At 36.5% G+C, this 13695-nt stretch overlaps 1 protein-coding gene across 1 annotated transcript in view; it reads left to right on the forward strand.

Moving 5' to 3' along the window:
* The first annotated feature begins 299 nt into the window (after positions 1-299).
* Positions 300-13695, forward strand: part of STS (steroid sulfatase) — a 90764-nt gene continuing 77368 nt past the window's right edge. The window contains exons 1-4 of the mRNA XM_053457390.1: positions 300-514; positions 1722-1843; positions 5948-6070; positions 12912-13335. Of these exons, the coding sequence (XP_053313365.1) occupies positions 357-514; positions 1722-1843; positions 5948-6070; positions 12912-13335 (827 nt within the window). The 5' untranslated portion in view covers positions 300-356. The remainder of the gene's footprint in view (positions 515-1721; positions 1844-5947; positions 6071-12911; positions 13336-13695) is intronic.

Here is a 13695-nt window from a genome sequence, read left to right on the forward strand (position 1 = left end):
AATCATGCAAAATTCATGTTCAGATTTTTGATTTTCCATCCATCAACTTGTGCATCCCTATTCTCTCTTCAATCATGGACAGCATGCTACTGTTTTGTTAGATTAGTTTCCAATTCCCATGCTGATTTTTTTATTCTGGAAAACAGCCAGCATTATGACCATCATTGTGTAAGATTGATAGCTGATTTTGATATAAACCTTAATCTTGATCACAAAACAGATAGAACGATCAAGTCACCTTAATCTATGTGATGTGGGTTTAGAAATATCACTTCCATGGAGTCATCACCCTTGTTGTATTTGTCATTGTTGAATTGAAGCATGTTTTATCCAGATTTTCATTAACTTCTTCTCAAATGCTTCTATTTAGAAACATGAGACTTCTATCCTGGATGACATCTATGTTTGCAATACATGTACTCAGTGCTACTGAGTCAAGGCCTAACTTTATTCTCATTATGGTTGACGACCTTGGAATTGGAGATGTTGGGTGTTACGGAAACAACACGATAAGGTTTGAAAAATGTTCTTTTTATATATGTATTTCAGTAGCTAAATATTATTGCACTATTTTAGAACAATGTTTTTTAAACCGATACTTTGTAAAACTAAAAATGCTAAACGTATATATAAAAGTATACAATTTTTCCTGTGTTTTCCAACTACGTGTGAAATGTATAGTTGGTCAAGTGGACCCAAGTGGGAACCATGTGCCTCATATGTAGTTAGCATCCTCCCCTTCTTTATGCAGTACAGTGGGACTACCAAACTACACCAAGCTGCTGATTTCATGAACAAATCTCTGCCTACAGGCAAGAGTTTGAGATGCTGGTGATTGATCTGTGACTGTAGACTCTTGGATACCATTGCTGCCAGATGTTGCAGGCATACAGGAGCAACTGTCTGATCCTTGGTAACATGCAGGGATCGCACAGTGTAACATCACCTCCTGCCTCCCCAATTGTCTACCTCCCCACCTACTAATATATAGCTTTTGTGGACTAAAGCTCTTATTGCCCTCAGCCAATATGATGATGAGGATCATTAAAGTTATATATGGGGCATCATATGCATTTCCAAATTGTGTATAATTATGGCATTTAACCCCATTTTGTATACACAAAACGTGCAATATTGTGTATACAGTCAACTAAATGGGCTTTGTGTGCAATATACATGTGTATACAACCATATACTAGATACATTTACTAAAATGTGTCAGTTCTCTTAGTTGTTGTTTTATGTGGCACATACAGGGAGAAAATATAGGAAAAAATATTGGGGGTTTTTTGCATTTGTACCATGATGCATTATTTGCCTTAAACAAGGCATTTATGAATAGCTCAGCTTGTCCTAAAAAAATAAATAGGCTTTCCCAAGTGAAGCGTAAGCTGTTTATAAGGTTCTCATCTAAATATAACTAGAGCAAAACTATGAAAATCATCCTGAGAAATGGCTCAGTAAGTAGGCATTTATTTAGCAATATAAACAAATAAAATATATTTTGAAGCCAGAAAAAAGTGTAGTGACTTCAAACTATATTTCTTTAGTATGAATATGCATATTTTATCATGTTCAGTTTATATGACCACAATGCACCACAAATACCAAATTTGTTGTACATTTGCAATTGTATCCAGCAGAAGAGATTTTATGCAATGCACATGTGTGATAACCATTTGCACACATTAAACTAAATATATATATATATTTTTTTTTAGAACACCAAATATTGACCGATTAGCTAAAGAAGGTGTGAAGCTTACTCAGCATCTAGCAGCTTCTCCTTTATGTACACCAAGTAGAGCTGCATTTTTGACCGGCAGATATCCAGTAAGATCAGGTACGACCAGTTATGTGCAACACAGTCTTATGAAAGGCTGTGCGTTATATACTGGATATATGACAGTTTAAGATGGATTTGAAAAATATGAAATCTGATTTTTATTGTTATGTAGTTTTACACTTTGCCTTCTTTACACAGTAAAGAGTACCACCTGGACATATTTAAAGGTGTTGTTTCACTTATATAAATTATTAATTCTACTCTTTAGCATGTTAAGCAAAGAAACGTTACAAGATTTTATTTTTTTTATATAGCCCCATCAAATTCCGTAGCACTGTACAATGGGTGGACAGGACAAAACAAGTAGTGTGTAACATAATTTCACTTAAAGAGACAACAGGTGAGAAGGGCCCTGCTACAGTAATCATATGCAGAGCTGCAAAGGGGGGACCAACCTCATAACAATGTCTATGTATTTAGAATGCAATGTCATCAAAGTCCCTGTTGATGTAATGGTTAGGTGCCACAATACTTTTGCCCATATAGTGTATATTGTATAATATATGCCAGTGATATATTAATACCTTGAGTTATTATTTTGTTTTTGACGAATGCATATTAAAAGTACATTAAACCCAGTGATCCTATTACTAATGGGATTGAAGGGGTTAATGTTACATTGTTAGAAGGTACACCTCAGCCCCACCACTATAAGTAAAAAAATGAGAAAAACACTACCCCTAAAGCCAATAGTATTAAAGAATATTTATTATACGGTAATATGTAAAAAAAAAATAATTTGTAAAATAATTTGTGTGGGTTCATCAAATATGGAAAAGGAGAATCAAAGTTTAACAAATATATGGTAAAAAATGACAAAAAAAACTTTGTTTCTTAGGTAATGAAAACCCCTGGGGCTGAAGGGGATAAAAAGTCAGGCCTTTGAATTCTTTTCAGTTTCTATGGCAGAAACCCATATCAGTGCCCAGTTTTGTGTCTGAAGAAGGAAACATTTTATATAATTAAAAATTATTTTTGGGAATAGTTTGGTCATTCAATAGCACTAAGAATGATGCATTTAACATTGTGTTTAGTTTCAACAATGTTAAGTTCAGCAAAGTTGTTGAAACAGCTTCAGTAAGAGCGGTCGGTTGCCGAAATAGATGTCCCTTGCGTGATGTTATAACTAATAAATCTTCTTCATTGCATTGAAACTTTGATAATCCTATCGATAAAAGGCTATGAATTCTGTTAGAGACTGATTCATTAACTCTGCAGTTGGCTGAAAATAATGTTATCTCCAGGCGATATAATAAAAGCTTTCTCCTCTTGATTAGAAGGTGTTCTATAAAATGTATTTCATCAAAGCAGTTATTATTTACAGTGTAGATTTAGTTGCCTTTACCTCTTCTGTGACTCATCATTTGAAATAACTAAATTATAAGTTATCAGTATTTTACTGATCTGTGACCTGGATAGGAAATTTATAACATTATGGAAATGTATTACTTTGTGTAAAATGAACATTGTAGAACTTTAAACGGGCGCAGTTAATTAACAGTTTATTTCTTAAATGCCAGCTTGAATATCATACTAAAATTTAGTTATGCAGATCTATCACTTTCCTAAACCTTACATTTTATAGTTAAATACACTGTATAATGGTGATTATGTGTTAAAATAATTTTATATACCGTATTTGCTTGATTATAAGACGAGGTTTTTTCCAGAGCAAATGCTCTGAAAAATACCCCTCGTCTTATAATCGGGGCTGTCTTATAATCAGACCTCAAATAGGTCTGACTATGAGACTAAGATCCAGATCCCCTGCAGCGACGCAGCATACCTGGATCCTCCTGTGTATGCCCCCCCCCAACTTACCGGTGCTTCTGAGTCCCGGTGCTTAGTCCGGGCAGCGTGTAGAGCTCTACGCGATTCACGTAGAGCGGAAGTTGTCTACGCGATTCGCGTACAGCGGAAGTTGTCTACGTGAATCGTGTAGAGCTCTACACGCTGCCCGGACTAAGCACCGGGGACTCGGATGAAGGGGACCTGGATCCTCCTGTGCTATGCCCCCCTCAACTTACCGGTGCTTCTGAGTCCCCGGTGCTTAGTCCGGGCAGTGTGTAGAGCTCTACGCGATTCGCGTAGAGCGGAAGTTGTCTACGCGATTCGCGTACAGCGGAAGTTGTCTACGCGAATCGCGTAGAGCTCTACACGCTGCCCGGACTAAGCACCGGGGGACCCAGAAGCTCCGGTAAGTTTGGAGGAGAGAGGGGGAGTGTTAAATGGGGCATAGTGGTATTTAGAGGGTTAAAAGGCATATCATGTGGCATATAGGGGGTGTAAGGCATTTCTGGGGCAGAGTGGCAAGCCTGGGGGGGCAGGTTGAAAAAAAAGGAAATAAAAACAAAATATTTTTCTCAATCATAGCTTTTATTAACAAACAATTGTTCACATAGTTTACATGAATTAACATTTACTGGTAAAACTTTTTTTTCATAAATTAATATTCAGATTTTGGGGGGGTCGTCTTATAATCAGGGTCGTCTTATAATCGAGCAAATACGGTGTGTGTGTGTGTATATATATATATATATATATATATATATATACACTTTTTTATGGATTTCTAATCTATCTTTTCTCAGAATTTGTGCTATTTTTTCATTCAGAAAGTATTTTTTTTAAACTTTTTCAATTTTTCATGTAACTGTTGACTATTGTGTTCATCAGTGCAAGGAGGTTGTTTGCTGCTTTCATCACAGCGAGACCTCCATTTTCAGGTCTTTGTGTGTTTCTTGCAGTATGCCTATTTCTAATTCTACATAAAACCACACTACAAAGTTACGTTATTTAGAATGTTGAGAAAGAGTGAAAAATAACGTTCATAGCCTTAGTCTTAGTAGTCACTGGAATTCAATTTTAGATAAAACTTCTTCCCGATTTTCACCAGTATTCAATACGATGAGTAATATCCAAAAACCTTATCACAATGCATGATTTTGCTGCAAGTAAATCTCTGCAGGCATTATTTAGTTATTAGAGTCACCGCCATTTTTGCGTTTTCCTGAAACCAGGAAGTATAAACAGGGAGTATACTTTTTGCGCATGCTTGGCAGCTGAGCTCCCATTGATTTCAGTGGGAGCAGCAGCAGCCAATCACATGAATGCATACAAATGATAGGTGGCTTCTTCAGTGACATCATTAGGGGTGCTGCTGAGCATGAGCAAGAAATGCACATAATAATACTCCATGGTAGAGGCGGTTGTGGTGTTGGTAAATAAAACATAAGTCTTATTTTCTCCAACAACTAAACAATCCAATTAATGCAGTAAAATGTGGAGAGTTCCCAGGTATGCCTGTTGTGTTGTAGCACACAGGCATACCTGGGAACTCTCCAGTGAATAGTCACAGCAGTGGAGTTCATGCAAGTTGGCAAGTCTAGTAACTCAACCTTCAATTCATATAAACTTTACATTTTCGGTTCTGATACTAGCAAATGCTGTTATGTGCAGTCATCTAACATTACTTGATGTTCTTTAGTTTTACACTTCAGAAGGAACAGCTGAACTCGGTCTAAATATAAATGACTATTCATTGTTTCCAATTAAATTTACCAAGATCAAATATGCCTTTTTCACATTTTGAGCAGATCATTGTTTTTCTCCTAGTTTGTATGCTTCTAAGCAAAGCATTCTATAACGCAGTGCTCTTTACCCTGGGATACGTGTGCTAAGGCTTTTCTACGCACCGGCTAGCTAAAAAAAAAATAACAGAATGCTGAATGATGGAAACCTTCGGTATGATTCACATTGATATACACTGTTGCAGCGGTGAGCCTATGGTTTATATTGGTCATCTGACTGTGCTCTTGTTCAAACAATTGAATGGAAGTTTAGGTTTATAGAAGATAGTAGCAGTTCTGCTCAGCAATATGATTTGTTAACTAAATAGCATGAGATTTACTATGTACCAAAACATTAACCAGAAAGATTATCTTTCCAAACAATGCAGACAAGTACCCACACATTTTTACTACAGTAATGCTTCAGTTGGAATCACTAGTAGAATGGGAATGCTTTGAATATGAACACCTGAAGTCGATTATCATAACTCTATTGCTTTTTTACTATATGCATTGTTTATATTAAACATAGGTATGGCGTCAGATTCCAGAATTGGAGTGTTCATATTTTCTGCCTCTTCAGGAGGACTTCCCAAAGAGGAACTAACATTTGCCAACGTGTTAAAGAAAGAAGGATACTCGACAGCACTTATTGGTAAGGCTTGTTAAACACTTCTTAAAATAATTAACATTAAATATTTCTACTGAACAAATGTTTTATACATAGGAGCTCATATACAATGTTGATGTAAATATAAGATATCTATTATCATAATAAATAAGTACATTTAGAACATCCAGGTTTTATAACCATTTCAGCTAAAATCTATATATATTAGGGCCTATATGTTAATTACCAATGTGTTTCCCCCTAAAAAGTTCAGGTGTCCAAATCGTGACACCAGTGTTGGGGCTGTATGGTTAGAGGCTGAGAATTAGAGGGAGCAGGCAGGGCTAAAGGTGTGGCCATGTTTCCCGAAGAGCCACCTTAATCAGGAGCAGAGCATCACGAGGAGGCCACATGGGAACTGCAATCAATTTTACAGCTCCTTTTGCTGGTAAGAATAGATCATGGGATCTCCAAGAACTGGCCCATGATGTCCACTGCCCACAAATGCGAGACAGTGGGGCAGTTACAATGCCCAAACATCAGGACTGTCCAATGAAAAAGACGATCCTTTTGGGTGTTTGTAAATGGTATTATATGTGTTTGAAACATGTGTTCATTAATTATAAACTCTTAGAGTTAAATATAATATAGTTATGTATTTCTGGTAGGTAAACTACTTCACTGTCAATTATCTCCTGTTTCAAGACTTACCATTGGTATTGTAATGTATTATTAGCTAGTTCCATTTTTGTATGAGTAATTTAAACTGACACACAATAATAATCTACCAAACTGTTAATTTTTTTTTACCAAATACACGTATGTATAAAAAAAACCCATTCATTCAACATGAGTTCATACTCAGATGATTAATAATTTGAGCATGTGTGTGATAAGAGGTGAGGCTTCACTCCAGGAAAGATAAAAACATAGAAGGGAATCTCAAAAAGCTAAAAATCTGGTTGAATAATGAATATTTAATTGTGGCTGATAAGGGGATACTATTGATATGCCAAAGAGGTATAGCTGGAGCGGGTGTTATACCCCCAGGGCTTCTATGGCACAATTAATATCTATAATAAACATATATTTTGACATCTACATTCTAAAGCATCATATAATACATTCTTCTTCTTCCCTCTCCCTCATACTAATACATTTTATCAGAAAATAAGGAAGCCTAGCTAATTATTCTTCATCGTCCACTGGGGCGACAATTACAATTTTTATTTAAGCTGAATTCAGTGCTACTTTCAGACATAATATACTAGCTGATTTTTCAGACAATAAATACCTGCCAGAGTAGTATGAGAAAATATAATACTCTGAATCCACATATCATGATTGTAAAATACATTTAGTTAATGCATTTTCTTAAAAAGACAATGGTTGAGTGACAGGAGACAAAAGGTTGTAGTTAATGGTGTATATTCAGAGGACGGTATTGCTAGTAGTTGGGTACCTCAGGGATCTGTATTGGGGCTCATACTTTTTAATATTCTTTTAAAAATTAGTATGGCAGGTATTTGTGCGGATGATACAAAGGTCTGCAAAAGCATAGACTAGTGGGACAGACCAAATGGCAAGTTGATAAATTCAAAATAATCCACTTGAGTCGTAAAGATCCCAAGGCAGAAAATACTATTGGGGCACTTATCTGTAAGTGACCACAGAAGAGATTGACTTGGGAATAATGATCAAAGGTTAGGTTCCAATGCAAAAAGCAAGCAGAGTTTTGGGTTGTATAGGTCGAAACATTAATAGCAGGAATAAGGAGGTGGTTATCCCACAGATCTCTGGTCAGACTTCACCTAGAGTATTTTGTACAGTTCTAGAGACCCCATCTCCAGAAGGATATTGACATTTTGGAGAGTGGTCAGAGGGCTACAAAAATGTCAACTGGTATGTAGGATAAAAAAATATCATAAAACAAACAAGAGAAAGAGGTGATGTGATAGAAACATTTAAATGCTTAAAACAAAGTGGGAAGTTTAATTCCAAGAAGAAATGTTAGACGCCATCATCTAAAACTAGAGGGTCAGGCTTTACTGTACTGAGAGAGTGGTAAATGAATGGAGTAACCTCCCATCAGAAGTGGTAGATTCTAATACAATAGGAGCAATATAAACATGCATGGATAAAGCTATCCTGAATCGAAGACAAGACCAAGGACTGATTAAGACCTTCATTCTGACTCCTACTTCAGAATAAAATAGGGAGCCTAGATGGGCTGTAGGGTCCTAATCTGCCATCAAGTTCTGTTTTTATGTTTAAAAGGCAGAGATGGAAACTACCGAATGACATTGATTAGTATATTTAACACATTCGGGACTTTAGGACATACTATTACGTCCCACAGAAAGTTATTTAGATGACCATAGGTGTTCTACAGGATCTATGAGGATCAATCCTCCTGTCTGCTTAGACCCAGTTGGCTTAAGTGGGAAAATAGTATGGGATCTGCTTTTGCCCTTTTTGAAAAAAAGCTACCTGGGTGGATAATTATTATAGTAGGTGATTTTATAAACTATATGTTCTGACACCTCAGCCTGTGGCACTGTCAGAAACAATTTTAAAGGTTTCCCCAAGCAATAAGTTCACTCTAAACTAAAGCGCAGCCAACCAGTGCTATGCTTAATGAAGAAATTCTGAGCCCTTAAGTACACTGACAAAAAAGAAGTGTTATCTCCACCAAACACAATGAACAAGTAGTACCTGTTAGTGTGAGAGAAAAGGGTGATGCACAGGTCCTAAGACTAAAGTGCATCATTGATTATAATAAATACATGGGCGGCGTAAATCTTTCAGATCAATGTTCACAGCTTTACTTACAGAAAAGTAACAGCTTTTGTCGTACCAAAACATGGTACAAAAAGGTTTCCTGACCCAGGTTGCAATGTTCAATTTGTGTGTGCTGTACAAGTAATGTGGAACTTGAAAGACCTAAACTTTCTTGAAGTTCCAATTAAAAAAATTAAGACAAATACTCTTTGAGGATGCCACTCCAAATGTGCAAGATAAAAATTTCCTGCATCTTACCGGCAGGCATTTTCCTTGCACAATCCCTCCACTGGTGCCAAATTAAAGTTATTAGGAAGGACTCCAGGTACCACTGCCCTTCCTGTCCCACTCTGCCAGGACTCTGCATTGATGATGGTTTCATGGCCTATAATACAAAAGTAGATTATTATTTTTGTCTTATTTCATGTTCTGTCAAGGGGGTATTTTGAATTGGCACAAATCCATTTGCATGAAAAAACTATGCATGTGGGGTATTTCCATGTTCAGGTGATTCAGCCAAATGCATGCAGCTGGATTTCTGCCATAACACATAACTTGTGCACAAATGCTTCTTATGAAATACTCTGTATAGTGATAGTGTGTGTGATTGAAAGTACAGTGTGGTAAGTGTGACTGAGAGGGATGTTTGTAGCTAAGAGCAGTGTCTATGTGGCTGAGTATGATATGTGGGACTAAGAATAGTGTCTTTAATAGGGTTTCTTTAGTGTACAAAGAAGAATGTGGTTGTATCAGACATTGTGTTCAGTATAATGCAAATAGTCATAAACATGTAAATTCAATCAGAGAAGTAGGCATCAAACTGTTTCCATGGACTGTAAAACATTTTGACAGCACATAATGTATTAGTGTGTTTTGTGTGGCTGAGCGTGGTCTATGCTAAAATGTAGTCTATGTGGATGATGGTGGTGTTTATAGTAGACTTGTGCATTCGGATTTCTACAAATTGCAAACTTACCGAATTTTGGTAAACTTGTCGATTTGTACAAAGCCCTGAAAAAAAGCAAAATGCTCAGAATTTTTGTAGGTCCACATTCACTCTCACTCTCGTTTGAAGATAAACGAGAGAAGAGAGAAGGGGCGACATAGAAGAAAGAAGATGGCGAAGATGCAGAAGTGAGAGCGTGAGAGAGAGAGTGAACGAGAATGAGAGCGTGAGAGAATGAGTAAATGAAAGTAAATGTGGGCAGCGCGGAATGAACTTCATTTCTGAATTAACAATGCCCCAAATTTTCGTCGGGTATTTGTTGCCTGAAAAGGAATGGGCCTAAAACGAACCGCAAAATTTGCCAGAATTGTTTTTGGTCCATTTGCAATGTGTAGTATATAAGTAAGACTGGTGTATATGGTAGAATATGATTTTTGTGGCCAAGGGTGAACATACACACGCAGTTCACATATATACACAGATAGTATGCATTTAAACACAGTGCACACTGTACACATATCAACACACAGTACACATGCGCACATAACACTTATATACACCCTTTGTAATGCATAATGAATTAAATAAGGTAAAATATTTAACGTTTGCAAGTTCACGGTTCAGTGAAAACATCTTGAATGCTCCACTGACACCACCACTATAGGTAAATATTGAATTTTTAAAATACTGTAAATTCGCTAGCAAATTTATATATGAAACATTATATTTACATAATGCTTTCTAGATGCTCTGGTAGTCACAGGATATGAATATCCAGCGGCCTAGATTCCTATTTTTCTTCTTTTATCTTTTCATGTCAGTAGTTTATGCTATAGAGATAAGACAGAGATTAAATCTCAGCTATGATGACTTGTTCTCTATGCATGTTGGCAAAATGGTTAGGACAATGACAATAAGGTAAAATTATTTCCTCATATACATTGCCTAGTTTTTAGGACTGACAACTCATTTATATTTTAGTTAATGATGTCCATGATACAGTCCGGGACTCAATACCTTTTCTTCCTCTGGTATGTGCTTTCACTGTGTTTAATACTTGGTAGCTAGGAGAAATAGTTTATGAAGGACTATCCCCTTTTTAATTAGCACAAAACTTCTTGTCCCATGCTTCCTGACGAAGGGGAGTAACATTCACGCTAAAAGGACAAAGCTTGGATAAATAGGAGCCTAGTCCTTCTTAGATAATTAGATGTTCATTGATGTGTTTGATCTAAATTAAATACCAACATAAAACGCATGTGTGTAATTAGCTAATGTAAAGTGGTGCTTGTATTGATTAAGAGGGAGTCACCATTGCATCCTATATATTTAAATTTTATTATAATATATGGATTATTTTATATGGTATCATATCACACACATAAAGCGCATTTAATGCTTGTTGGTTTTTTAAGGGAACAAATCTAAACAATTTTTTTGCTACATACGTAATTTAAAATTAGTATGCATTCCTTTATCGTACTTCACTTATTTACTTTCATTATGGATATTAAATACAGGATGGCCAACCTGTGTCAGAGCTGCACTTAAAACTTGAGCCATGCTACATTGATGATGAGTAGAAATTGTTGTTTTTACCACAATATCACAATAGCTTATGGATGATATATACCACATTAGTGGCTTTGATGGCATTAAAAAAACGACATTGAAACCAAAGAAAACCCTGCCCTAAAAGTAATTCAGTGAGAAGCTCAGCATGTCTGAGCGCCTAAAATGAAAACATTCTGCCTATACATTTCAGACCATCAGATCTTTTATTTAATCTCCACTAGACCTGACTAAACGCTCTCCTCCTATACCCACTGTCAAATATCTCCAGTTTCAACTCTCTCCCTTAGCCCTGCGTTGTAGCTCAACAAGGGCAGTTCAGAACCCATTTAGCCCATTCCTTAGATTTAGTAGTGTGAGGATTATTATTTCTGAATGAAAGTGTTATAGATCTTTCAATGTGTGTTATGGTAATCTGTGTTAGCCAATATGTATCGAGTTAACCCATGTGTGTCAGTGTTTCTACTGTATTACATAGTTCACTGCTTATGAGATCACTATGGTAGGTATGGTGTATCTACACTAGAACATAACCACACCATTAAGAATAAGAGCAAAAGGACCTTAAAAGCTGTAAACCAGCTCCAAAGGGTAAGTAGTAGTGGGTTTAAACATTTAATAACACCATTCTTCAAACATTAACGTCATGGAGCCTATATGATGAACGAGGTGACCTTGACAGTGATAATGCTGGTTATAGTAATTAAATTCTTGTAGGTGTGATTCATGAGCATTCATGTATATCAAGAAAGTGTATCATAGCTCAAAGAGGAACTGAGTGTAATGTTAATTACATAGTTTGCAAATGGCACAGGGGATCTGTATATATGTTGACTGTTTTCACTGCATGTTCATAGAACTGAAGTGACTTCTTCTTCTTGACATCTCAAATTCTACATGTGTTTAGTAAATTGTGAACATGGTTTCCTGGTTCTGGTTTTAACTGAATTGTGTAAAAGCAGGCAAAATCATTCACAGTGCTTTCACTTAAAATGTTGATTGGCTTTCAAGTTTAAAAAGTAACTCAATTGACCTCACTCGATAAAGCAAAGAAAAGTTTGGAATTTGATGACAGATAAGAACCATTCCGCCCAATTAGTCTGAGCCAAAGACTCAGACCTCTATAATCCTTGGTCCTGTTTTAGATACAGCTTCATGTCAATACAATGCATGTTTTGTCGTTCCTTGGCCATATTAGCCTATCCCACTCTCTTAGGAAAAGTGGGATAAGCGGTTACGCCCATTAGTGGTCTATCATCCAAAAGATGTTGCAGCATTTACTGATTGCAGCCCTCCTGATCCTTGGCTTCAAGGAGATGTGTTCAGTCACATGCATCTTCTACTTAGCAGTGCGCATGCCTGGCTGCACGCTACATGAGCATAAAAAAGGTTACATGTGGCCTGTCATATCTAGCTGTCGGCTGTGCTTATGTCATAAGGCAGTTACGAGCCTTAAAGTTCCATAGCCACCTCTTCATCCTCAGTCTAGCCCTGCACACAATTATATGTTTCTTATTATTGACATTTGTGGTATGCCAACTTTGTATTTTTCCTGAATATGTTTTGCTTGCATTTCCACTGTTGTAGGAAAATGGCACCTAGGACTGAACTGTCAGCATAACAGTGATTATTGCCACCACCCTCTGAATTATGGATTTGATTACTTTTATGGAATGCCAATGACAAATCTAAGAGATTGCCTTCCCGGGCATGGAAGTGTATTCATAGCTGGAGCTGCCAGTTATATCAAGATTTTGTTTCAAATCACAAGTATTACCATTGTTACAGCTTTACTTTTGCACTACAATGGAATTATCAAGATACGCTGGAAGATGCTCCGTTATTGTCTGTTATTTTTCATGTTTTTATTTGGAATAGTGGTTTTCTTTTTTTGGAACTTTCGGTACTTGAATTGTTTTTTGATGAAGAACCACCAAATTATTCAACAACCTGTGTCACATGAGAACCTCACACAAAGGATGACAACAGAAGCTGTGGATTTTATTTTGAGGTATGTACTAAAATGAATAGACATTTTGACAAATGTGTTGTTTGGCCAAATATGACTTCTTAAATTTTCAGCCAATATAAAACAAATGTAAAGCGGAGTATTGAGTCATATTCACATGCATTAAGCTACAACCGTTAAACGTTGACCTTAAAGCATTTTTTTTACATGGTTCAAAGAAAATCCAGGACTGTTTTGAGTATTGAGCAACGCCTGCTAATGACTGAATATATATTCTCGGACTAGATTTACATTCTAAGCACCCTTAGCAACAAAGACCATTGACACTCCACGCCAACATCAACGTGGTTTTATAGACAATGGGATGATGCTAAGCTGATCTACTGTTCATATAATTAGCAT

The sequence above is a fragment of the Spea bombifrons genome, chromosome 2 (assembly GCF_027358695.1).
Source record: "Spea bombifrons isolate aSpeBom1 chromosome 2, aSpeBom1.2.pri, whole genome shotgun sequence".
NCBI lineage: Eukaryota > Metazoa > Chordata > Amphibia > Anura > Pelobatidae > Spea > Spea bombifrons.